Genomic DNA, 26484 nt, shown 5'->3' on the forward strand with positions numbered 1-26484 from the left:
TCCCGCCGCCATGCTGCGGGTTCTGCTCGTTTTCTTAAGCAGTCATCGCATAGTCCCCTGTGCTCACAACGGTGAGCGCCACTGCGGGGAGCTGTGAGGAAAGCGCGGACGAGCTCAGCAGCCGCGCCATGGTGAGCGCGGGGCCGCGGTCCCCAGACGGGGAGGAGCGATCGGTTGAGCCACGGGAGCCTGTGTGCTGGGTCCTCCCCGCGCTGGGGGAGGGGTGGCGCCGGCCGGAGGACCGGGCACCCTAAAAGGTTCATGCGGCGACCTTAGCCTCATCACTCGCCAGGCCCTGTCTCGGAGGGTTCTGGTCACTTCCGCCTTTCCCGCCATTGCTGCTCAGAGCGCGGGGAGCAGAAGGCTCCGCCCTTTGCGGGGTAGCTTCCGGGTTGGTGACGTCACCGACCGGTGCTGGCGCCCCGTTTGTGCTCTTGGTGTCTGTCGCACTGAAGGCTGTGTTCTCTGCACTGTGGTCTAGACGTTCTGGACTCTGTATTTCAAATTTAGGTCTAGGATCAATTCTGAGTTAATTTTTGAAGTTTTCTGAGTGTCTAGGGTATTTCTTTAGAATGGTGTTTCAGAAACAGTTCTAGAAAAGACTTCTCAGTGGATTTCATTTGCTACTTTATCAAAGGTCAGTTTGTCTCATTTTTTTAGTTTGTTTGTGGATATGTTTATTCTTCCTAAATAGTGTGTTGTTTTGTGTATGTGATTGGAGATGTTAACTGTGTGCTATGGGTTCGTCTGTTTTGTGCTGACTGTTTTGGTTCTTTTTTTATTTTTATTTTTAAATTTATTTATTTATTATATATACAGTATTCTCAGTATTCTGTTTGCATGTCTGCCTGCAGGCCAGAAGAGGGCTCCAGATCTCATTACATATGGTTGTGAGCCACCATGCCGTTGCTGGGAATTGAACTCAGGATTTTTGGAAGAACAAGCAGTGCTCTTGACCACTGAGCCATCTCTCCAGCCCCTCTTTTTTTATTTTTTAAAAAAATGTTTGTATATAATCTTTAGTAATCAATTTCTGTTACTGATACGGATTTTTTCACATTTTGATGGGAATTATGTTAAATCTATAATTGAAACTGGGAACTGACATTTTAGGATTGTGGCTTTCTGTCATGTTGTCCCAGAAACAGGCAAATGTGTTCGCATCTTTCCACAGTGTCAGGATTTATTGAATAGAAATTTAAAACGTGTTATGCTTCCAGTGGTAACTGTTTGAGGCTAAGGCAGTTTATTTTTTTGCAAATTGTAATGACTAATATTTACTTCATATCATACAATAAAAATATATGTATATGCTCATATGCTGTTAGAGAATGCATGTAAGTTAAAGAGGCTGCAGCAGAGCTCAAAGGGTTCTACAGGTTGGCTGAGAGAAGTGCAAGTAGTGTTTCAGTTGATGCTCTAAATTAGAACCCAAGACCAGTGAGCCACAAAGAAGGAACTTTGAGTGAAGCTTGGGAAACAGTCAGTTCGAAAGTGTAGCTATAGTGTGAGATGAAAGGCAGACTGGGGTCAGAGATGAGGTCCTGGTCCATGGACAGACCAACCTGGTTGAGCTGAGGTAAGCTGCCTTGGCTCACATATCAGGTATCAGATGATAGGTTGGTTTCCGGCAGGCATCCATCACTTTCTGAGGCCAGGCAAGGGAGTTGCATCCTCATCTAAAACATTTTAAATGAATATATATATATAAGTTATGTGTATGTATACGTGTGTGTGTGTGTGTGTGTGTGTAGGTAGGTAGGTAGGTAGATAAACGACAGCCAGACAGGGTCTCATTACACACCACTGACCTGGAACTTCCTATGTAGGTCGGGTTGGCCTTGACTTAGATTCACCTGCTTCTATCAAGTGTTGGGATAAAAGGGGTGTGCCATTATGCCTAAGGATTTTATTTTTTATTTTAGATTTATTTATTTATTATGTATACAACATTCTGCCTCCATGTATCCCTGCAAGCCAGAAGAGGGCACAAGATCTCATTCCAGATGGTTGTGAGCCACCATGTGGTTGCTGGGAATTGAACTCATGACCTCGGAAGTGCAGCCAGTGCTCTTAACCTCTGAGCCACCTCTCCAGCCTGCCTAAGGATTTTTTAAATTTTATTTTTCATTTTGAGATAGGGTCTCACTGTGATCCTGACTGCTTTGAACTTTCAATGTAGACCAGGCTGACCTTGAATTTATAGAGATCCTCTTGCCCCTGCCTCCCTAGTACTGGAATTAAAGAATGGTAGAGTTTTTAATATACCCATCTTCCCTGTAGTCTCAGCTCAACCTGATGTATTTGTAAAGTGCTCCTTTTCTCCAGGAATAAGCAGTCTGTGCTGCATGGATAATCAGATGGCGAAGTTTTTTTTTTTATCTACCTAGGGGCTATAGTTGTTCTTTTCCCTCAAAGTGGAGTCAGAAGCGCTTGTTAGAACGGTGTCTTTCAGGGCAGGACAGCCTGAAAAACTGTTTTCTGGTGTGGAGTGACAGGCACAACCCGAGCTCACACGTCTCTGAAGTTCTGAAGTAGCTCCTTTTATCAGGTTTATTGTTTTCAGCTGAAATTTGTAGTGGGCTGTGCAATGTTGGCGCACACTTTTAATCCCAGCACTCAGGAGACAGAGGGAGGCAGATCTCTGTGAGTTCTAGGCCGGACTGGACTACAGAATGAGTACCTGTACAGCCTGGGCTATACAAAGAAACCCACAGAAAACCAAAAATAAAGTTAAAAATTAATTTATAATTTTTTAAATTATAAAAATGTGGGGCTGGAGAGATGGCTCAGTTAAGAGCACTGGCTGCTCTTCCGAGGTCATGAGTTCAATTCCCACCACCCACATGGTGATGGATCACAGACATCTACAACTCCCTGGCCTCTTTGGACACCTGACTCACAAATGGTAGATACACAGACATATAGGCAGGCAAAACACTCAAAACAAATAAAGTAAGAAATAAAAACTGTTGAAAATAAATTTATAAATAAAAAAGCAACCCCAAAACTACTATATCACAGTCAACTGGAAATGTAAGACCAGCGAAAACCTCAAGACGGAGGCTATGAATGAATCTCACTGGTAGAGTACATGCTGATCCCCACACTCACAAAAGGACAAATTAACAGTCAATGTAATCCACCATATCCACAGGTAAGAAGTATATAATTATACCAACATTTGGTAGGGAGAACGACAAAACTGTGTCATGTATCAATCAAGAAAAGGTCAGAAAGCTATGGAGATTCAGAGGAAAATACCATTATCCACAAATAATACCAAGACCTAACAAAAAAAAAAAAGGAATTAATCAGATACTACAGCAAACTTGTAGGATTCAGGATCAGCATACAAAATTCCATATTCATGTATATCAGAAATAAACAAAAGGAACAGGATGTGAAAATAAAAACATTAAACTGCATATATACCATGAAGGAGAAAGACACAGAAAGTGATGTATACAAATATATGTAACAAAGAAGTGCAGATGTTAACTGTGAATTTCTTTTCTTTGTCTTTCTTTCTTTTTTTTTTTTTTGAGACAGGGTTTCGCTGTGTAATAGCGGCTGTCCTGAAACCGCACTGTAGACCAAAATGGCCTCAACGCAGATTAAAGGTGTACAGCACCACTGCTAGCAACTTTCATTTTATATGTATGAACGTTTTGCTTGCATATGTCTGTGTACTACTTGCATGCCTAGTGCCTGCAGAGGCCAGCAGAGGACATCAGATCTCCTGAAATTGTAGTTACAGATGGTTGTGTGCTGCCCTGTGTGCTGGGAATTGGACCCAGGTCCCCTGAAAGAGCAGCTGGCTTCTAAACCACTGAACCACCACTCCAGCCTTACTTTTCATTAATTAGCATGTGTTTTTTTTTTTAGTTAGGATCTTGTGTAGGCAAGCATGACCTTGAACTCCTGATTCTCTAGCCTCTTTCTGGGTGCTGGAATAACAGGCACGCACCGCGACACAATTTAACCGTTTCTTATATGTATAGTGTTCTCATTATTTTTCATTATTGTAATGTCCCACTTTCTAACTTCCCTTCACCCTTAGTCAACTCCTGCTTACGATTCCCTTTGAAATATCCATGTCTCTTGCCCCACTCCCTTTGTCTCCATTTTTGTTTTGAGATCCACTGTGTTTTAACCAGGATCATCTGTGTGACCATGGGTGAACCTATCCGTTGTAGTTTGGTGGGCACCTCTGTAACAATCCCTCAGTAACCATACTTCAAGGAAGAGTAATCACTGATTCATGATTGTCAGACCCATTGCAGAAATCCACTGCTGTTGTCAAGTCATAACAACATTAGCATCAGCTCTGCTATGCCCAGAAATCAGCATTTCTCATCCCATTTTTGCTATCTTCTGGGTTTTTTTTTTTTTTTTTTTTTTTTGGCTTTTCGAGACAGGGTTTTCTCTCTGTAGTCCTGTAACTCACACATAGAGCAGGCTGGTCTTGAACTCACAGAGAGCCTCCTGACTGCTTCCTGAGCTTAAGGCGAGTGCCACCACTGCCCTGTTGGACCTTTCATTCTTTATGCCCCTTCTACAGTGATCTCTGAGCCTTAAAAGTGGTGGTATAAATGTCCTGTTTGTGGCCAAGCACTCAGGTATCCGTTTACTCTCAGCACCTTGAGTGACTGTGTATCTCTGCGGTCTGCAGAGAGATGCTTCTCTGATTTAGACTGGGAGTAGCTTTTTGTTGTTTTTTAAGACAGGGTTTCTCTGTAGCTTTGGAGCCTGTCCTGGAACTAGCTCTTGTAGACCAGGCTGGCCTCTAACTCACAGAGCTCTGCCTGCCCCTGCCCCTCAGTGCTGGGATTAAAGGCGTGCGCCACCACCGCCTGACTGGGAGTAGCTTTTGTATATTGTTATAAACAGTATTTAGAAGGCAACTGGGTTATAAACAGTATTTAGAAGGTAACTGGGTGCTTGGACAACTTGACTAAACAATAGTGCTATAGTTCTGTGCTCCAGATATTTTGATAAAAATTGGTAAAGGCCTCAGGACTCCGGCCATTTTTATGTTTATTTTCCAGCTTTTTTTTTGTTTGTTTTTATAGATTTGTTAACTATAGATTGAGTGTCACAGTGTTGCCCTGGTTGGTCTGGAATTCACTCTGTAAATCAGGCTGGCCTTGAACTCAGAGACCCACTCTGTCTCTGAAATGCTGGGATTAAAGGTGTTTCCCACCACCTCCTCCTGGATAAGAACAGCCATTTTAGCTCTGAGCACTAAATGGCCATTTTTTTTTAGCCCCAAATTTTAAAATCCATCTACAGTGCTCCTCCAAAACAGTATTATCAAGCTCACCAAACAATATGATAACAATTACTGTCTTAGTTTGCTTTTCTGTTGGCCCCTGACAAGGGATCTAACTCAGCGTGCTCATAGAGGGAAGCCAAGGCAGGAACCAGGAGGGAGGCAGTGAAGCAGAGGCCCTGAGGAGTTACTCCATACTGCGTTCCTTTCCTGACCTGCTCAGCATGCCCAGGGCCACAGCAGCTTGGAAACTCACATTAATCACTGACCGAGACAATTTTCACAGATATGCCAACAGTCCAGTCTGATGGAGGCAGTTCCTCAGTTGAGGTTAACGCTTGAAGCGGCTCAAGTTTGTGTCAAGTTGACACAAACTAACCATCAATCTTTTAAAAGAGTTGGCATATAGTCCTAGTAGTAGGGCAAGATCCTCCCCAAATATGTGATAGTTCTATTTTTAATGTTTGAGGAACGTCCATTTTGACCAGCAGTGAATAAGGCCCCTTTCCCTGTCTGCATCCTGACCAGTATTTGTTGTCATTTATTTCATTGATCACACCCATTTTGGCTGGTGTGAGATGGAGTCTCAAAGTAGCTTAACATTCCCCCAATAGCTATCGATATCAAATCTAGAAAAACTTACTGGCTGTTGGTTTTGTTTTGAGAATAGCCCAGTTCTTCCATGAGGGTCTTTTGTTCCTTTGTCTAAAAGTGGGTCTGCTTTTGTGGGATTGTTTCTAGGTTTTCTGCTCCAGTGATCTGTTTACTGCTTACCAAATGACTGTGGTAGTTTTACAGGAAATCTGAAAGTCAGGTAGTGTCAGTGTGTGCTCCTTTCCTCAGAGTTGTAGTAGCATTCTTTCTTCTCACCCTTTCCATGTAACCCTTAGATTCAGTTTTGGTTATAATCTGGCTTTAAATGTTATGAGGAGTATGTTGAAATTCATGGTACAGATGGAAGATGTCTTAAAATGGTGAGACCCTCTGTGATGGTAACTTTTGTTTTTGTTTTTCCTTCATTAGAAATGTTTGGTTTTTGTCTAAGGCTTTTCTCTTAGCTACCTTTTTTTTTTTTTAAATGTGAGGTGCTATACACATGATGTAGAATTGGTATTTGTACACCCAGTTGTCCACTGCTGTTAAAGGAAGATGATGGTCTTTTGTATATTGATATATCATAAGGTTTTCAGTATCCTTTAGCAGTTCTTAGGTTTTTGTGGATTTTCTGTATGGAAATTTTTTTTCTCAAGCTCACTTATTGATATATTACATCGATTCCAAAGTTTTTCTTTTAGAGTCCTGGTAATTGAATCAGGGTGTGAAAATGTGGACAACAGGAAGATAAAGATGACAGAAAAATAAAGCGGCTAGTCACTGGCCTTCAGAGGTGCTCTTCGGAAGGTGCACATTCCCGATAACACACACAATGAATATTGCTGGAAAAGCTGAGACCAATAAAACCAGAGCTAACCACTTAAAACCTTAGATTGGAAACTTTTACCGTAAGTAATCAACTAAGAGACCTGTCTCTGTGCAGGACTGCCAGGAAACTTCAGGAAGTCCTAACTGAGCCGAGAAGACCCTGTTGTATACAGAGAAGTCCAAAGAAGAAGCAGTGTTGCTGTCCTGCCTGCCTTCACTTCTTGCTAGTGAGTGCATCTGTCCCTTTGCCGCTGCTGCTGTTGCTGCCGCCACTGCCACCTTCCTTCACTGACATTGGAACCCAGCTTTTTGTACTTTCCGGTGTGGGCTGAAGACCAGAAGCTGTCCAGGTGTGCTCTGGGCCGTAGGCGCCAGATTGAAGGGTTCTAGGCTTGTGGGTGGAGCCTCTCCATCATGGAGACTGCCATTGTTGGACTCTCTAGACCGGATCAGGTAAGCCCATCTGATATATACCCTTTGTGGTATCTATTCTTACTGTTTTATTCTACTAGAGAACCCTATTTGTTCAATGGCCTCCTATGTTCTCTTTTTCTTATGAGTTTACCTGAAATCGCCATTGATGTGGGATGTCCTTTTGTATTTGTGTTGCTTTGTTCTAATGTTGTATTTATTCTAATGCTATCAGAATTTGGGGAGTCTTGCCATAGTTGCTAGATGTTACCAGGGAAATTGGGGCCTTCTCTTGGGGATGTTAATCCTCACTGAGCAAGAAAATTATCACTACCACAATTTTTTGAGCCATGTTTGAAGCAGACTTCATTAAATACTGGCCAGGTCCATACCCAGGATTCCCAGAGAATGGGCACTGAATTACATTAGACGGGCTTATAAAGGCAAAACCCACAAGGTTACATACTTCCTGCCTTTGTCCAGTTGGGAGCAAGCATACATCCTGATGTACTTCCTGCCTACATACCTTTCTTCTGTGTGTGAGCAAGCACATCCTTTGCAGTTGAGGACAACCAACCTTATTTATAGAAGTAAAAATACATGGATTTTTATCTTACATGAACAAACAGCCCCCAGCATTCCAGGAAGTTATCTGTCTTTGGGCAAGTGGGCTTACAGGTTAGAGGCATTATTATTATTATTATTTTGGTTTGTAGTAGGAGGAGTGGCGGGCTGTGTCCTGCCGCCCAGCTAGCTTTATACCTGAAATAATCACACAGAAACTGTATTAATTAAATTACTGCCTGGACCATTATATCTAGCCTCTTCTTGGCCAACTCTCACATCCTGATCTAACCCATTTCTACCAATCTGTGTAACACCACGAGGTTGTGGCTTACTGGGAAAGATTCTAACTAGCGAAAGATTCTAACCAGCGTCAGTCTCAGGCAGGAGCTTCATGGTGTCTGCTACACTGCCGTTCTTCCCAGCATCCTGTTCTGTCTTCCTCGCCTATCTAAGTTCTGCCCTATCAAAAGGTCAAGGCAGTTTCTTTATTCAACCAGTGAAAGCAACGTATAGAAAGAAGACCCTCCTACACCATTTCCCCTTTTCTGTTTAAACAAAAAAGAAAGGCTTTCACTTTAATGTGGTAAAATTACATATAACAGGTATCAAGCAAGAACTAAGTTTACCATATCTACTTTATCTTTTATCATAACTAAGGAAAACTATATCTATCTATCTATCTATCTATCTATCTATCTATCTATCTATCTATCTATCTATCTATCTATCTGCTCTATCAAAAGACTCCAGAAGGATATAATATTACCTAAGTAAACAAGAAGTAAGCAACTTCCAAAACTCTAGAAATGACATCGCTACCTGGACAGTCACCCAAAGTTTTTCTGTACCGTTGGGGCATCCATCTTTGGCTTTCAGGCCCATAGTATCCAGCAGACTTTTCCATGAAGCAGGAAATTTTAAAGACAGTTCAGTCACTTTCTTTTGTGCCCTGTAGAATGTCTTGCAGACTCTTTTATGAAACAGGAACCCCGAAGGATCATCTCACCTTCAGGCAAGTTCAGCAGTCCTCTCTCTGCGTGTTCTTTGTGTCCAGTTTATGCAACAGTCCAGGCAAGAACAGTTTCTTGCCTAAATGGCTATCAAACTCCATAAGAAGCCTCTTCAGTGCCCATCTTCCTCTTGAAGTAGCTGGTGCTGCCAAGAGCAGATGTGTCTCATTGTCATGAAAAGCCCTAAGTTATTAAAGCATTTTAAATGCCATATTCTGTAGTCTTTGAAAGATATGAAGAATGCCTATCTAACTGAAATATATCTCTGTATATCTAGAAAATCTAACATGACTACAAGCTTGACTATTATTGATGATTATCCATTAACAATCTATATTTTTTAATTATACATTACATTTTTAAATGAACTACACAATCACAATACCTTAATCACGATCAGAAATACATATACATATAACAAGATTGACCTTAAATTTATATCACTAAAGCAAAATCCATACCGATGCAAATTATCCATATCTATATCATATCCCCCTTTAAATGTAAAATAACATTTCTAAACAATATTTGGGAATATGGGCACAGTTTATTTTTTCTCCAAACTGCTTTGTGCTGTATGGGGGTGCTGTTAATCAGTCTTTTGTTGTGTATCCTGTGTATTAGGTTTATCTCAGTCAGCAGTTGGGCAAAGTAATTTTTTGAGGGTGTTTATGGCGACGTTTCAGGAGGGCATGGTCTATCATTACCATATTGGCGTGGAGGCAATCCACAGGGTCTCATCCTCTGTGAAAATAAAAGAAGAACCTCTTTTTTTTAAAGCATCATATCCTTAGACCCAAATCTTGAAGTCAAGATACCCTTATGATATCCATTCTGGTTTAGCTTGACAGACCATATAATGAGATGTCTCTCTGCACTTAGCTCCTTTACAGTCAAAAAATGAACTGGCTTTGTGGGAGCCTAGCCTGTTTGGATGCTCACCTTCCTGGACCTAGATAGAAGTGGGAGGACCTTGGACTTCCTGCAGGGCAGGGAATTTGGACTGCTCTTCAGTACCTAGAGAGAGGGGGAATGGAGTGGGGAGAGGGGGAGATGTGTGGGAGGAGGGGGAGGGAAATGGGAAACGGGGAGGAGGCGGAAATTTTATTTAAAATAAATAAAATGAAAAAAACCACAATATACAGAATCCAAACTCTGTGAATTTTTTATTTTTACGTGGCTTATTTTTCTTTATTTCTTTTAATCTATAACTATCTGTACTCTGTCTCTTTAAAGACTTTATCCTTTTTTTTAAAGCATTAACTTTATTTTATGTCTTTCTATACTCTTTTTCTTTTTTCTCCCAAGCCTACGTACTTTATCTAACACTGTGATCCATTTAGAGGTCTTTTATGTCTGAATCTGTCCTATTGTCTTTAATTCTCTACTCTCTTGAAGAGCTTTTAGAATGCTAAGCAGCTTGGTTGCAGCTGCTCTGGATGTTGGCTCCACCTCTCTCCAATTTTTAAATGGTGGGCATACCATTTTTGCTAGCTCTGGGGCTGCCAGGCTGGAGCTGCACTCAACAGTGCAACCTGGGGAATGAGCATGCAACACATAAACTCCTTCTTTTTGAGTTACAGCCTAATCTGCCACGCAGAGCACTGCACAGCCTGGAAACATCTCTGTGTATAGCAGCAGGAATCCGCCATGCTCTCTGGCCTGCTCAAGCCTGATCCTGTTGTCTGCCCAGGCAGGAAATGCTGAGCCAAGGGCATGATCTCAGATATTTTCCTCCCAGCTCTGAGTAGGCACAGAAACATCTGGACCCACAAATGCTCCATAGCTGGAGTTTGCAGTGGCGGCAGGGCCCAGGAAGCCTTGTTTTTTGCTGCTATTGCTGAATCAGGAAAATCTCTCTGTGGCACGCTGCCAACAAACAGCAAAAAGCCGTGTTAAACTCTCTCTCTCTCTCCCTCCCTCCCTCTCTCTCCTTTTTAAGCCCTCTCAGGTTTTTAAGTGGATTTAGCCCTATGTTGGGCGCCACTCTGTAATAGGAGGAATGGCAGGCTGTATCCCGCTTCCCAGCTAGCTTATACCCGAAATAATCACACAGAAATTGTATTAATTAAATTACTGCCTGGCTCATTGTATCTAGCCTCTTCTTGGCCAAGTCTCACATCCTGATCTAACCCATTTCTACCAATCTGTAACACCATGAGGTCGATTCTAACCAGCATCAGTCTCAAGCAGAAGCTTCATGGCGTCTGCCACACTGCCCTTCTTCCCAGCATCCTGTTCTGTCTTTCCTGCCTATCTAAGTTCTGCCCTATCAAAAGGCCAAGGCAGTTTCTTTATTCAACCAATGAAAACAACAGACAGAAGGGCCTCTTACACCGGGCGGTGGTGGCGCACGCCTTTAATCCCAGCACTTGGGAGGCAGAGGCAGGCGGATCTCTTTGAGTTCGAGACCAGCCTGGTCTACAAGAGCTAGTTCCAGGACAGGCTCCAAAACCCAGGACAGGCTCCAAAACCACAGAGAAACCCTGTCTCGAAAAACCAAAAAAAAAAAAAAAAAAAAAAGGGCCTCTTACACCATGGTTTGTTTTATAGGTCTCTCTTGGTTTTTTGAGATGGTTTATCTGTATAGCCATTGTAATGGTCTGTTCTGTCTCTTTAAGAGACAAGCCACACTTTAATCCCAGCAGAGGCAGGCACGTCTCTGTGAGTTCAAGGCCAGCCTGGTCTACAAGAGCTAGTTCCAGGACAGGCTCCAAGAGAGAGAGAGAGAGAGAGAGAGAGAGAGAGAGAGAGAGAGAGAGAGAGAGAGAGAGAGAGAGAAGCCATGCCCACTCCCTCCCCTCCATTGGCTGAGGAAGGCAGATCTTCTTTCCTGCTTGCAGCCTGAGTCTTTTCCTTTTTCCATCTCCCTCTTGAAGAGGCAGCTTCTGTCTCTCTCTCTCTCTCTCTCTCTCTCTCTCTCTCTCTCTCTCTGCCCTTCTCCTTCCCTTCCATAACCCACTTAATAAATGTCCACCCTCAGTCTGCATGGCGTGCCCATCCATGTCTCTGGCCAGCTGCCATGTGTCTCCCTGCCTGGGACCTGCAGGGTAGTCTCGTGGTGTGCCCATCTGTCTGTCTTTCCTTGTGGCCTGCTGCAGCCATCCAACTTCACTCTGCATGGCGTGTCTGTCCGTCGTCTCTCGCCTGCCCCCGGGGACCAGCCACCTTTGGAGTCCTGCAGTGTGGTCTCGTGCGCCATCCCTGCCTGGGACTGGCTGCTCTGGGGCGCGGTGCCTGCCCCCACTTGGAGACCTGCAGAGTTTCAGCCCCTGCAGCTGTCAGGGATCCAGGGATCCTGCAGCATCTTTTTTTTTTTTTTTTATTTAAACCATTACAGCCATTGCTGTGCTAGGACTCATTCTGTAGACCTGGCTGGCCTTTAACTCACAGAGCTCTACCTGTCTCTGCCTTCTACCACTGGGCATTGTTTTATAACTCTCTTAAGCACAACAATTTAAACTGAAACATAACTTTAGTCCTCACAGGGTTTTTAGTTACATTAATAGAAAAACTTAAGAATGAACCTAAAGGAAAGCTTGAGGGAATTTTTATTAAGAGTTTAAAGAAAAAACCCCAATACAATTAGGCTTAAATCTTGAAATCTGCATGGAGAAGGGTGATGAAGAGAAAAACTTGTGCTATTTGAGTTAAGCCAACACAGATGTTAATCACAGGGTAGACAAGCCCCACATGGCAGGGATGGGGCCTTCACAGAACAATAGAAGCAGCCCAGAGCAACAGCAGAAGCATTCTTTTATACTCTGGCTTGAGTCCGAAAGAAAAGGAACAAAGAGTTCAAAAAAAGGACAAGTTTTATTTTGCGTATTCAGAAAGGCAGGCAGACCCAAGAGAAGGGAATTCCAGTTGCTTTGTGACATAGAGAAGCTTTTGAGAAGAAAATGAGCATTATCTCATGAATGAGATAATTATTCCTGAATCCCATCTGTTTAGCTTAGCTTTATTTAAGCTAATCAGCCTTCCCTGGAGTTGGTCCCTTGGCCAGGTAGTATACCAGGGCAGGGAGACATGCGGTGGCAGTTAAGAGACAGAGACATGGATAGGCACGCCATGCAGAGTGAGGTTGGATATTTATTTAGTGGTTATGAAAAGGAGGGGAGAGGGGGAGGGAGAGAGAAAGAAGGAGGGAGGGAGGGATAGAGAAGGGAGAGACGGAAGCTGCCTCTTCGAGAGGAAAAGAGAACTCAGGATGGAAGCTGAAGATCAGCCTCTCTCAGCAGATGGGGGAGGGAGTGGGTGTGGCTTGTCACTTAAAGAGACAGAACAATGATTACAGGGACAATAGTTTATTTGCTTCTTTGAAGTTTGATGTGGGATTTCCCTCTATATGCTTGAATACCATTAATGAACAAATAAACTGCCTTGGCCTCTTGATAGGGTAGAACTTAGGTAGGTGGGGAAAACTAAATGACATGCTGGGAGAGAGGAGGCAGAGTCGGGGACACCATGAATCCACTACTGAAGATAGATGTGCTGGAACTTGGCTGGTAGGCCACGACCTTGTGGTGATGCACAGATTAATGGAAATGGGTTAAATTAAAATGTAAGAGTTAGCCAATAAGAAGTTAGGGCTAATAGGCCAAGCAGTGATTTAATTAATACAGTTTCTGTGTGGTTATTTTGGTTCTGGGTGGCTGGTGGTTGTCTAAAGTAGGTATAGCAGTTGGTGTATTCCTTCTTGGGCCTCTTTTGGGAACCTCACATCAGCATTCATGGTTAAATTTGTGTGGCAACCAGGTGTATTAAGGAAAAGAAGTCCTTTGCTGGAACTTTGAAAAAGAAGTGAAGGATTAAGACTGAGTATGACCAGTAAAAGTGACGTTGGAATAGTTTGAGCAGTGGATAGACTCCAACCCACCAGGAGCAGGCATAATTTCTATATAGAAGCTTAACGTTGGAGGGCCTAAGTAGAGAAGCTGTCATTATACAGCCCATAGTCCCTTTTGGGAGACTGTGTCTGATCTAGAGTTTGGAAGTGGTTAATAAACTGTCAGAAAGAAAATAGGAGTGTTCAGAATTGCCATGCTGTATATCTCATTCATGCCAAGTCATTTATCCTTATTTATGTTCATGTGTGGTCTTAGACAGAATATTATTTCCTTAGATCAGAAGAAGCTAAACTCTGAGCCTGAATCCCAAGGACAAACAGCCTCCTGAGCCCTAATTTAATGTCGCTGTATCAGATGATAGGGTGTTCTTGGGACAAGAAGTAGAGATAAACTGAAGAAAGGGAAGGGGTGGGGAGCAGCTCATCTCTTGAGTGCACTAATGAGGAGAGTGATCTGTCTGCCGTCCCTGAACATCATTCGGTGTTTTGCTAGAACTCGTGCGTCATGGAATGAGTGTGTGAAGACCACAGTTATGCTGTCATGCTGTCAGATGTGGACAGATGTCGTTCTCACCCGCTCTTTTATATACAAATATGGAATGTTTTAGGACCTGGTGAGCTTTGAGGATCTGGCTGTGAACTTCACCCAGGAAGAGTGGGATTTGCTGGATCCTTCCCAGAAGAGTCTCTATGGAGATGTGATGCTGGAGACCTGCAGGAACTTCACTGCCATCGGTGAGGATAACATCTTACCTTCACTTTGTAAACTAGAGAGCAAGTGTTTCTGGTTATTGATGGTCACTGTGATTCGGATGTGGAGAGGGAAGAATGTGGTGAAGAATTAGGTGTAGTGACAATGTACATCCTAGTAATTCATCACACATTCTGTGCCAATATTTTAGGATACGAATGGGAAGACCAGAAAATTGAAGAACATAATGAAGATCCTGAAATAAATCTAAGGTAATCTGCATGCACAAGTACAAGCAAATGTTCCTGGAAGAAATTTTATGTGCTGTAAAGATTTAAGGGCAGACTAAACTAAACAAATAAGCCCAACTTTAAATTTATTCATCAGTAGAAAGTTTTTACCTCAAATGTATTTCTTCATGTAAGTTTCAAATTTTGCATAGTCTTTTGGAACCAGTTCTGGGACCCTGCGTTAATGAATGCTACCATTTTGATCCTAGGCCTATGGGAACCATATTGTAGGCCAGCAGTTCATTTATTTTTAGACCCTTCATGTGAAGGCACATTGTGCTTGTAGCAGGTTATCCAAGCAAGATGATTTAATAAGCAAGCAGTGATAAATCAACTGTGACTAATGTGCTTGCCATTTCTCACACTAGTTACATTTACAGGTACTCTGTGATACTGAAGAAAGTGGTCAGGGTGGGACAACCTTATCCATATACCAGTCTCAATATGAACAGCAATGTGGGTGGAGAAATTTTCACATGTCATTTATCTTTTAGTAGGCACGTCATATCTCACTCTGAATATACACAGTATGAACATGAAGATTATGAACAGAAGCCACAGGACTCCAATTTTCTTACAAGTATTGAAGGATACACGGAAACTCAGACTTCGAGTGGGCCTTCTGTGTGTGAGGTGTGTTTAAAGACCTTTGGACTGTATCACCTAACTTATAATGGACATCACAACTATGACTACAAGGAAGCTGGAGGAAGCCAGACTGAGGAAAATGATTATGAAGGTGATCAGTGTGATAAAACTTCCAGTTCCCTTCAAAAACAAGAGAAGAATCATACTGGAAAAAAACTCTATGTGTGTCAAGAATGCGGTAAAGCCTTTAGGTATCCCAGTGCCCTCCAATTACATGAAAGAATTCATACTGGAGAAAAGCCCTATGAATGTAAAGACTGTGGGAAAGCTTTTAGAGGTCTCAGTGCCCTTCATTTGCATGAAAGAATTCATACCGGAGAAAAACCCTATGAATGTAAACAGTGTGGTAGAGCCTTCACGTATCTCAGTGCCCTTCAATTACATGAAAGAATTCATACTGAGGAAAGACCCTGTGAGTGTAAACAATGTGGTAAAACCTTTAGATATACCAGGGCCCTCAAATTACATGAAAGAATTCATACTGGAGAAAAGCCCTATGAATGTAAGCAATGTGGTAAATTCTTTAGAAGTCACAGGACCCTTAAGTTACATAAAAGAATTCATACTGGAGAAAAACCCTATGAGTGTAAAGAATGTGGGAAAGCTTTTAGGTGGCTTACTTCTCTGAAGTTACATGAAAAAATTCACACAGGAGAAAAACCCTATGAGTGCCCAGAGTGTGGGAAAGCCTTCAGGTGTCAGGCTTCCTATCATAGACATAAAATAACTCATGGTGGAGAAACGTTGTATGAGTGTAAAGAGTGTGGTAAGTCCTTCATTTACCCCTCTTTACTTCAAGTGCATGAAAGAACGCACACAGGTGAAAAGCCCTTTGAGTGTAAGCTGTGTGGGAAAGCTTTTAGATGTCAATCTTCGCTTCGGCTGCACGAAAGAACGCACACTGGAGAGAAACCCTATGAGTGTAAACATTGTAACAAAGCCTTTTCGAGTTACAATTACCTTCGATTTCATGAAAGAAGCCACACTGGAGAGAAACCCTATGAATGCAAAGAATGTGGGAAAACCTTCACACATCGCTCTTACCTTCGGTCACATGAAAGAAGACACACTGGAGAGAAACCGTACCAGTGTGTTCAGTGTGGCAGATCCTTCAGCCGGCATAGTTCCTTTAAGAGGCATCAGTCGGTTCATGGAGTGGAAAACCCGTATGAATGTCAGCAATATCTACTTCCTTTATCTCCATTTTCTTCAAATGAATGAAAGAACAGATAATGGCAACAAACTTTGAATGTAAGCGTTTCCCCCATTGACATAAAACCCTTGTGGGAACTAAAGACAGGGATGAGCCCTTTGTATGTAAACTGTGTGGCATAGCTTTTCAGGGGTCAAGGTGTCCTTCAGCTCCATGAAGGAATTCACTTTGAACAAAGTTTTTATTTGTTACTAATGTGGTGTCACTTGTCACACTTCTTTCAGAGAAGTAAGTTAATTTCTGCTGGGCAAATGTCCTGTGAACGTACAGGATATGTTTAGTCTTTCATTTCCCCATTTGCCTTAAAATCATGAAACTCATAGTGGTGAAAGCCACATGTTCTCACGTCCTTCCAGCACGTGGATGAACTCCTGACAGAGAAAGTGTGAGTGCGAGGTGTGTGGACGCCTGTAGATGTCATTGCTCCCTCACATTCCACCAGTGACTTGTATTGGGAATAGTTTTCCAAGCAAAAATGAAAACTGAAGTTTTCGAGGTCACAGCTCTTTCAGAAACTTACAGTGATAGATGGGGAGCAGTTCTGTAAGTGTGAGGATTGTGGGAGCTTAATGGTTTCTGGGAGACGAACATTTCCTTTACAGTGACTGCCTGGGGCCTTGTAAATAACCCCAGTTAAACTTGGTGATTCCTCTAGCCACACTTGGGTAGAATCATTCTTTGTCCCTGTCTTTGGTGCCCTGTCTGGGACAGACAAAGTTCACTCTCTAGGGACTTCTAAAGTTGGGTTGTATCTGTGTCAGTGTGAAACATCGAGAAGGAGGGGAGACCAACTTAAAGTCTGTGTTTCTGTGTTGGGTGGGATTTTGGTTCACTTCAGTTGTCAACTTGATACACTCTCGAGTCACCTGGGAAAGAATCTCAGTGCTGAATTGTCTGGGTTTGGATAGCTTTTGGGCCCAGCTGTGAGGGAGAACAGAAAGGACAGAAGGAGCAGAGCACAGGCATTCCTTGCTGTTTGCCTTGGGTCTGTGGATACAGTGTGACCTGTGTCAACTTCTGCCACTGTGATTGGCCCACAGTAATGGATTGTAACCTGGAACCATGAACTAAAATAAACCCTCTCTCCCCTAAATTGCTTTAGTCAAGGTATTTTATTCCTGCCACAGGAATGAAGCTAAGAGTGCCTGGACCTGTGCACAGCGGGAACATTTGCCTTGTCTCTGACGTTAGTGTTCACAGCACTGGAGGGGTGCCTTCTGAAGGTGCTGCATCCAAGGCTAGAGAATTTTACAGTCCCTGCCGTCAGAATCATGCTCCTTGTTGCAGGCACTGGAACATGTAATAGGCTGAAGTGGCAGTTTAGCAGCAGCTTATCCACACATGCAACTATTACAGCAAGGAGAGACATCAGGTACCTGGGTTAGCCTCATATTGAGGAAAGGTAGAGAAATGAGATGGAAGAGATGAGGGATTACAGATTAAATCTGTACTTCCCAAAACAAACAAACAACCCAATTCTTCCTGAGATCCCAAACCTGGAACCCGTGGAAAGAATGAAACGAGGAGGTAGAATGGGGTCACAGTGAGAGAAATTACCCCTAAGGTCTGAACTTACTAGAAATAAAAAGCTCTTAACAGAGCATGGAGGTGGAGGCCTGAGCAGCAGCCTCATACAGGAGACTGATAACATATGTTCTGCCTCTGAAGGCTTTAAGTTCGAGCAAATGTTTAATGGGAAAGTATAGCTGACATGGCCAGTTATGTCCTTAGAAGGTGTGTGTGATTGTTAGCCCAGCACTGTTGGCAGCTGGAGGCGGCAGATGAAGCAACAGCAGTGTGGTACAGCTTGATTTCTGAGACTGTTGAGCCCAGGGAGCTGTCGGGTTGCAGATGGGAGAATGTCTGAGCTCTTGACCAGTTAGGACAAGAACCAGCTCTTTCCTACTAAGCCTGGCGAGAAGGTACACAGCAGACTTGTGGCAGCACCCTGGGTGGCAGTGGAGAATGATTGGGCGGAACAGGCCTAACTGAGGTAGTGCTAACCTATATATGACATGGTACCAACATACTTTTTCTTGAGGTAGGTTTCATTTTGTGCTGGGGATGGAACTTGTGACCTCACTCATGATTAGCAAGCTAACAATTGAACTGTATCCTCAGCTCAGCATCGATCATGTGAAGAAATGGTATGAATGAGTAATAGAAACACTTGGTACAGGTGACAGAATCTTCATGCTTTTGGATATTGTTAACATTTTGTTTATTGTCCTCTTAACTCCTGACTCCCAGTCCAGCTGGCACTTGTTTGGGCTGTTGGCTTATGGGCCTTCAGCGACCCTGAGACCCCTGTGTAAAAAGGATTCTTTTACTTGGTCACTGAGCTAATGCTATCCTGTGAGTGTTCCACAAAGTTAGAAAAGCATCCGCGCAAGCTGAAGCGGTGACAGGCAGATGGACATGTGCACAGAGCAGGCACATGGGAAATTCTTGGAACTTTTGGTAAAACACATCTTAGTCTGTTCTGTTGCTGTGAAGAGACTCCATGACTGACCATGACAACGGAGCTTGCTTACACCTTCAGAGATTTAGTCCATTTTCATGACCAGAGGCAGGGCAGCATTCAGGCAGACATGATGCTGAAGAAGTAGCTGAGAGTTTTGCATCTTGATCCACAGGCAGCAGGCCTGGTGTCCGCTTTTAAAACCTTAAAGCCTACCCCAATGACATACTCCAACAAAGCCAGACCTTATCCTTCTAATCCTCAAGCCACACCCTGATTCCTAAGCATTTGAGTGTATGAGCCTATGGTGGCCATTCTTATTCAAACTCACAGGTAATGCAACCAATGAGAAGAATCCTCAGCACTAGAGAAATGATTGAGCAGTCAGGAGCACCTATTACTTTTGCTAAGGACCCTAGTTTGGTTCCCAGCACTTAAGTCAATTGGCTTATCACTCTCTTCTGGCCTCCATAGACACCTGCACTCATTCACATAACCGTAACCCCACACAAGAGATGTGCATATATGTAAGTAGAAAAAAATTCCTCAGTAACCTCTTTGTTCAAATGTTAAAACAATGGTTGAAGACTTTAAATGAAAGTACCCTGTATGCATGGAAAATGTTCCCAGAAGATATGTTGGTGAAAATGCAGTGCCACAGGTGGGCTGCCTTTCTTGGAGTTGTTACCCCTGGAGAACACCCCCAAACACACAGCACATGCTATTGCCGGTGCGGTTAGTTGCTCACCAGAACTAGATGGTAAGGCTCCATTGCTGAAGATATTGCATGCATGCTGTGCTTGGTGACTGGAGAACTCAAGCTGAGACTGAGCTGGGAGCTTCATGGGTGACTATAGCGGTTGGGCAGGATGGCTGTTTGGGGTGTCAGAATATGTGGCTCCATGCTGAGCCCTAAGTAAGACAGTGTTCATGGACACACACTGCTCTCTCTTTCTCTTGGTTCAGGGCACTGGTAGTATGGATAGAAACAGTGGAAGAAAAGGAGGAACAACTCAAGTGTTTCTGAGCGTGGCATTACTATTTTTCTCTTGAAAATGGTAACCTGGTCCTGCCTGCCTCCCAAGGATTTATAGACAGTTAATATTAACTAGGTTGTGGTGGTTATTGTTAGCCAGAGCCAAGCCATTTATATAATTCCTCCACTTTTGGTTGAACAATGATAATTCACATAGTTACAGTCTTTATTAAAACATATACCACAACATTTCCCCCTTTTTTTGTCTAAAGTAAAAAAGGCTATGCCTTACAGGAGATTATTCATTCCCCAGCCACCCAGACTCCTGAGATAATCACACAGAAATTGTATTAATTAAATCACTGCTTGGCCTGTAGCTCTAGCTTCTTATTAGTTAGCTTTATATCTTTGGTTAACCCATTTCTATTTTGTATTTTACCACAAGGCTCGTGGCCTACTAGCAAGGTTCCAGCATGTCTGTCTCTAGTGGCAACTCCATGGCTTCTCCCTGACTCCGTCTTCTTTCTCCCAGCATTCAGTTCAGTTTTCTCCGCCTATCTCTAATCTGCCCTATCACAGGCCCAAAACAGCTTTATTAACCAGTGATATTCATAACATATAGAGGGGAATCCCACATCAATAAGTAGTATGAGAAAAACTATATACAGTAAGTACAATAACTATATACAGGCAATAAATATATCAACAATGTCTAGTTCGTTTGCGTTTGACAAATTCAGAGAAAATGCTCCATATCTATCCTATCTTGATGAGTCCAAAAGTTGTACCTAATTCATTTTTTATTCATATTTGCATTACCAAATTATCTTTTAATGTCTCAACCTTTTTTACACGTTACACCTCTTTAGTGAGTTTCTTTTCTAGTCTGGTAAACAAGGAAAAATTGTATGTACACTATAACAACTGTAGTAAATTGGTTCCTAGTACTAAAGCAACTCAGTTTTTCTAGATGGTTGATTTCATTTCCCTAGGTGTCGCCCAGCAGTGGCCAGCCAGGAGAAATGTTTGTCCACCATCATTGACTACTCACAGGAGTCAACTGTGTGAGCCTGCAAGGGAAGCAACACCCTCCTTCCCTGCCCCTCCTGCCCTGTAATTGCTTCTCATTGCAGACTCCTTTCAGGTGTGTGTTGTCTCCTCAGTACAGGCCTGCACTATAAGTAGCTCTTTCCCTTGTCTTTCCATTTATGGCATTGACTGAAAATAGCCCTATAGGCTCATATATATGAATGCTTAGTCACCAGGGACTAGGATTCTTTGAGAGGGTTAGAAGGATTAAGAGGTGTGGCCTTGTTGGAGGAAGCATGCCGTTAGAGGTAGACTTTGGAGTTTCAAAAGACCGTATCAGGCGCAACCTTTGCCTGTTGCCTCCTGTGGGTCAGGATGTACCTCTCAGCTACTGCTCTGAAGGCATGTGTGCCACCTTGCTCCCACCATGGTAATGGACTAAGCCTCTGAAACCATAAGCCATCCCTGAACTAAATGCTTTCTTTTGTAAGAGCTGCCGTGGTTGTAGTGTATCTTCGCAGCAATAAAGCAGTGACCTAAGACACCACCTTCCATTTGATGTTCCTCTACTCCTTTCCCTGATCCTCACCCTCTTGGTAGTCCTGGTCCCATGGAGTGAGACCACTAGAGACTATCTTCACTGCTTTCCTGGATGTACATTGCTGAGTCAATCTTGGGTTAGTGTGGTAATACATCCCCTTCTCAGGAAACTTCCTTTCTGGTCATTCAACAGATACCTATCAGAAATCTTGATGTTGGGTGGGAAAGTCATTCTGAACTGTTACTCTCTGCTAGAGGAGCAATGAAGACATTTCTGCTCCTGAAGTACTGTTTTATTGAGCAGGGCTGTTGGTGGGTTCACAGACATAGCTAGATCATCCTTGCTCCCCTCCATCACCAACAAATAATAGTGGGCATTGGATCAATGAGCTGCACTGGTAGGTACTACTCACATGTGCCAGTTTGTTAAAGGGGAAATGAGCTAACAGGAAAAATGTCAGTTAACCCTTGCCTGTAAGTACTTTACTCAAGTCCAAATGTAATAGCAATTATGACACTTGATCTGTATTTTAAGACCTGAAAACTTTTGGACTTTACGTGAATAATATGAAATCAGAATACAGTAAGTATAAAGAATGACCTGTGCTTTTAGGAAATACCCACTGTAGACAGTTAGATGGCCTGTACATAATGATTACTAAAGATTAATGGTGCCCTGCAGTAGACACCCTAAAGAAGAAAAAGCTTTCCAATTTATATCTCAACAGAAAATTGCATGAAGTTCACACAGTATACCAGATGTAGATTTCTGAATCATGGGAGGACTGGTCTTCACTTCCCCAGAAGACATCTCAATGTAACCAATCCACAACTAGTATTTTGGTGGCCCTCATCTTCAGGTCAGTCCAGTCCACCATTCAGACCCCAATAAGGTGGCTCCAAACACAACACACAAATATAATTATGGGGAAAACAGTGTGTGGCTTGGAGCCAAAGGCTTAGTGGTAGAGTACTTGGCAGCAAGTGAAAAGTACTGGATTGGATCCTCACTACTAGAGGGGAGAAAATCTAGCCTTAAGGAAATAGAGTCATCATGGCAGTGAACTCCTGTAACAGGAGGAGGAGAGGGCCTGCTTTTTGTCCCAGCTGCCTGGCTAGCTTACACCCGAAATAACCACACAAAAATTGTATTAATTAAAACACTGCTTGGCCATTAGCTCTAGCCTCCTATTAGCTAACTCTCACATCTTGATTTAACCCATTTCTATTAATCAGTATATAACCATGAGGTCGTGGCTTACCAGGAAAGATTTAGCATGTCTGACCTGGCGTCTCCAAGGCAGCTCTCTCTTACTCTGCTTTCTTCCTCCCAGAATTCAGTTCTATCTTCTCCGCCTACCTAAGTTCTGCCCTATCAGGCCAAGCAGTTTCTTTATTGATTAACTAATGAAAGCAACACATAGAAAGAAGGACCTCCTACACCAAACTCTTGTAATACCAACATTTGGAAAATGAAGTCAGGAGGATTGGAAGTTCAAGGACATTTGAGGTACAAGAGGAGTTCAACAGCCTAGGTTTCATGACACCCTATTTGAACATACCCTGCCTCACTCAAATGTTTTCTGTAGATAGACAATAGGCTCACACTTGTGATGCCAGCATTCAGAATGTTGAGGCAAAATCATTGTAAATGGAGACAGCTCATTTGTTTACTGGCCGCCTAGACCCAAATAATAACACAGAAATTATATTAATTACAATACTTTTTGGCCAATAGCTTAGGCATATTTTTAGCTAACTCTTATATCTTAAATTAACCCATTTCTATTAATATGTGTATTGCCACGAGGCTGTGGCTTACAGTGCCAGCATGTTACTCCTTTGGCAGCTACATGGCATCTCTATATCTCTGTTTGGATTTCCTGCCTGGCTTTACTCTAAGCCATCGGCCGAAACAGCTTCTTTAATAACCAATAGTGATAAAACATATTCATAGCATACAGACGGGATACATTAGATCGCAGACTCATGTAGTGGGAGCTGCGGGCCTCTTCCCACAGCCCGGCTCATGGCTGCCTGGCTAGCTTATGCCCCAAAATAACGACACACAAACTCTATTCTTTTAAACACTGCTTGGCCCATTTCTATTCATTTGTGTAGCACCCCAAGGTGTGCTTACCGGGAAGATTCTAGCCTACGTCCATCCTGGGTTGGAGTTTCATCATGTCTGCTTTGGAGAGGAGAGCATGGCGTCTGTCTCTGAGAGGAGCTGCCCTGCATCTGAGCTCACTTCCTCTTCCTCCCAGCATTCTATTCTGTTTACTCCACCCACCTATGTTTGAACCTATGAGGGCCAAGCAGTTTCTTTATTACTTAACCAATGAAATCAACAGATTGATATATGACACTCCCACATCAGACTCAAGCTTAAGACCAGCCTGGGGTACACTGAGTTGTGGTACAACTGCTGTAGTACAGTATAAGATCCTGTCTCATAAAATGAGGTGTGTGTGGGGGGAATTAAAAAGATCAAAATAGAAAGCCAACAGAATTCCTGTCAATCAGTGAATAATGAAATAGAGTATAGTTTAAATCAAAGACGTGATCATTTACCTGCATTTACTTTAGATCTGTACTTCAAATGAGTTACATGGAATAATCACCAAGATAAGTCTCCTTCTGCATCACAGATATAAAAGAGTGGTATACACACTAAAGTTTGGTCTAAGATCCTAGTCAAATAAGAAATGGGAACAACCGCAAATAACTAGAAATTAAACTACAGAGTTTAAGTCACATGGTTTAAAGAAATATCTCTAAGGATAAATATAAATACTTCAAGAACAGTGAAAAAATATATTTTATATAAAAAAGAATAAATTTTATTCAAATTCATGGTGTGCTGCACAAGTGAGGCAAGCATGCATAGAAAATAGTTTACCAATTTGGGAACATACTTGATTTGAACTGTGTACATGACCCTCCTTATAAATCACTGGGAAGCCTGAGAGTCTGACCTCCATGCACTGTGCACACAGTGCTCTCTACACAAGAAACCTGACAGCCTCTTAACAGCTGCTTTGTTTACAGAATTGCTAAGGACCTAGAGGAGCTCACAATATGCCTCCTGTGTGCAAGTCTCCATCACAGACGGGTAGATCTTCAGCTCACTGTGTCTTGACGAGGAGCAGGACATGTGGGCCAATTCTCTCCAGGGATGGAGAATTTTTGCTAAGGTACTCCACTGTTAAAACACAGGCCTAGGGCTGGAGAGATGGCTCAGAGGTTAAGAGAACTGACTGCTATTCTGGAGGTCCTGAGTTCAATTCCCAGCAACCACACAATGGCTCACACCGATCTATAATCAGGATCTGTGCCCAGAACACTATATACATAATAAATAAATTTAAAAAACCACAGGCCTGCCCCTAAAGGACAGCAGTCGGTTTTAAAGGCCAGATTGCAATGCTCAGGCCACACATTCCTGCAGTTGTCTCTGGGACACAGAGTGAAGAAGCTGTCTGTGCTGGGAATCCATAGCTTGAAACATATTGGGCTTTTGTAAGTTTTGGGAAGCTGGTGGGAAGCGTCACATAGATTCTTTTCAATAGTGTACTTGACAAAGAGCATAGAAGAGCCAGGTGCCATAGTTAAGAGCCTCCAGGTCACAGCACAAGGACATCAAGTAATCAATTACTATCCTGTTAAGGAACAGTTCCATTTTCTAACAGTGTGTTGAGGCCAGTTGGGCTAAATGAGCCCTTGTCTCAGGAAAAGGAAATGAGCCCGTGTGATGGTACAGGCCACTAATGTCAGCACTGGGGAGACAGAAGGAGGTAATCTCTGAGAATTTGAGACCAGCATGGTACATAAAGTGAGCTTCAGGCCAGCCAGAACTACCCAGTTTGCAAAAGAAAAAGGATGCAGGAACTCTAATCCAGCCAGGTATGGCAGCACAGGAGGGATCCAGCCATGCCTCACTCAAGCCCTGGTTCCAGCTGCTTCAGGTATTAGAAACAAAAGGCTGATGTTGGTTCATTTCCACCTTGCTCTACAGCAAGCACAGCCTGACTACGGACCTCAAGGAGGATTTGAATTATGATCTTACCCCTGATCTACTCATCCCAACCTTAGGGACCTCAAGTTACCGATCCCTCACAGTACATCCATATATTACCCTAAACACTGACTCCATAGAGGAAATGCTGAAAGTAAGAAACTCCCTCCCTTTATTTAGTTGGCAGCTCCACAGGTTTATAACCAGAGCTGGATTCAGCCCACTCCACTGCACTCAGGGACAGCATTGATTTATCTTTTACCTGAAGCTGGCTCATTGTCTCTAGTGAACATGGAGAAAATGTTTTTTCCCCTATGAATGGCAGGGTCTACTTCAAGAGGAGAAGCAGAGAGACCCAGTGGCCCTCTCCAAGTCCTTGTTCTGGGTCCCCACAAGAACTTTAGTTTTATTTATTTATTTATTTATTTATTTATTTATTTATTTATTTATTTGAGACAGGGTTTCTCTGTAGCTTTGGAGCCTGTCCTGGAACTCCCTTTGTAGACCAGGCTGGCCTCAAACTCACAGAGATCCGCCTGCCTCTGCCTCCCAAGTGAGAACTTTAGTTTTAAATAGAGGGCAAAATGTATGCACACCACACAGTCCCTGTCAAGGATGGTGCCACCCACTATTGCCTCAGCTGCAGTCTTCCTACAGTGTGTTCTTCTGAGCCTCTCTATTGAGGGGTGTCCACCATAAAAGGCTGCTTAGACACAGGTTTAAGCCAACAAAAAGTTTTTATTAGCTGGCCGGTGACCCCACTGGGCGTTCATCATCCTAGTGCCTAGGCCTTTATCAGGGTGAGCTTTTAAGCACAAAAACATATCCTGGGTTTACATACTTCAGTTAAGAGGAACAGTCAGACAGAAGCAGAACTACAGAAGCCAAAAAAAAAAAAAATAAGGTTAGTCATTTAGAGACTTTCCTAGAACTCTAGACTTCAGGCTTTTGTTTTGCTATGTGTTGTGATAGGAGCGGCGGGGCTGTGTCCCGCCACCCGGTTAGCTTTACCCAAAATAATTACACGGAAACTGTATTCTTTTAAACACTGCCTGGCCCATTAGTTCCAGCCTCTTATTGGCTA

At 42.9% G+C, this 26484-nt stretch overlaps 1 protein-coding gene across 3 annotated transcripts; it reads left to right on the forward strand.

The window, feature by feature from the left end:
- Positions 1-26484, forward strand: LOC130862774 (zinc finger protein 709-like). Of its 3 annotated transcripts, none has more exons than XM_057752579.1 (5): positions 1-131; positions 6813-7150; positions 14143-14269; positions 14437-14497; positions 15010-26484. In XM_057752579.1, exons 2-5 carry the CDS (start codon positions 7112-7114, stop codon positions 16382-16384), a joined length of 1602 nt encoding a protein of 533 aa, XP_057608562.1. In that variant the 5' UTR covers positions 1-131; positions 6813-7111; the 3' UTR covers positions 16385-26484. The 3 variants fall into 3 exon arrangements, with proteins under 3 accessions (XP_057608562.1, XP_057608564.1, XP_057608563.1); XM_057752581.1 differs by having other exon boundaries at positions 15013-26484; XM_057752580.1 differs by lacking the exon at positions 1-131 and adding an exon at positions 500-637.

Source organism: Chionomys nivalis, chromosome 20 (genome assembly GCF_950005125.1).
Source record: "Chionomys nivalis chromosome 20, mChiNiv1.1, whole genome shotgun sequence".
Classification (NCBI taxonomy): domain Eukaryota; kingdom Metazoa; phylum Chordata; class Mammalia; order Rodentia; family Cricetidae; genus Chionomys; species Chionomys nivalis.

Coding starts and splice junctions, on each gene's coding strand:
- LOC130862774 (XM_057752579.1), top strand. CDS start 7,112: ATGGAGACTGCCATTGTTGGACTCTCTAGACCGGATCAG. Junction 7,151..14,142: donor GACTCTCTAGACCGGATCAG/GTAAGCCCATCT, acceptor GGAATGTTTTAG/GACCTGGTGAGCTTTGAGGA. Junction 14,270..14,436: donor CAGGAACTTCACTGCCATCG/GTGAGGATAACA, acceptor CCAATATTTTAG/GATACGAATGGGAAGACCAG.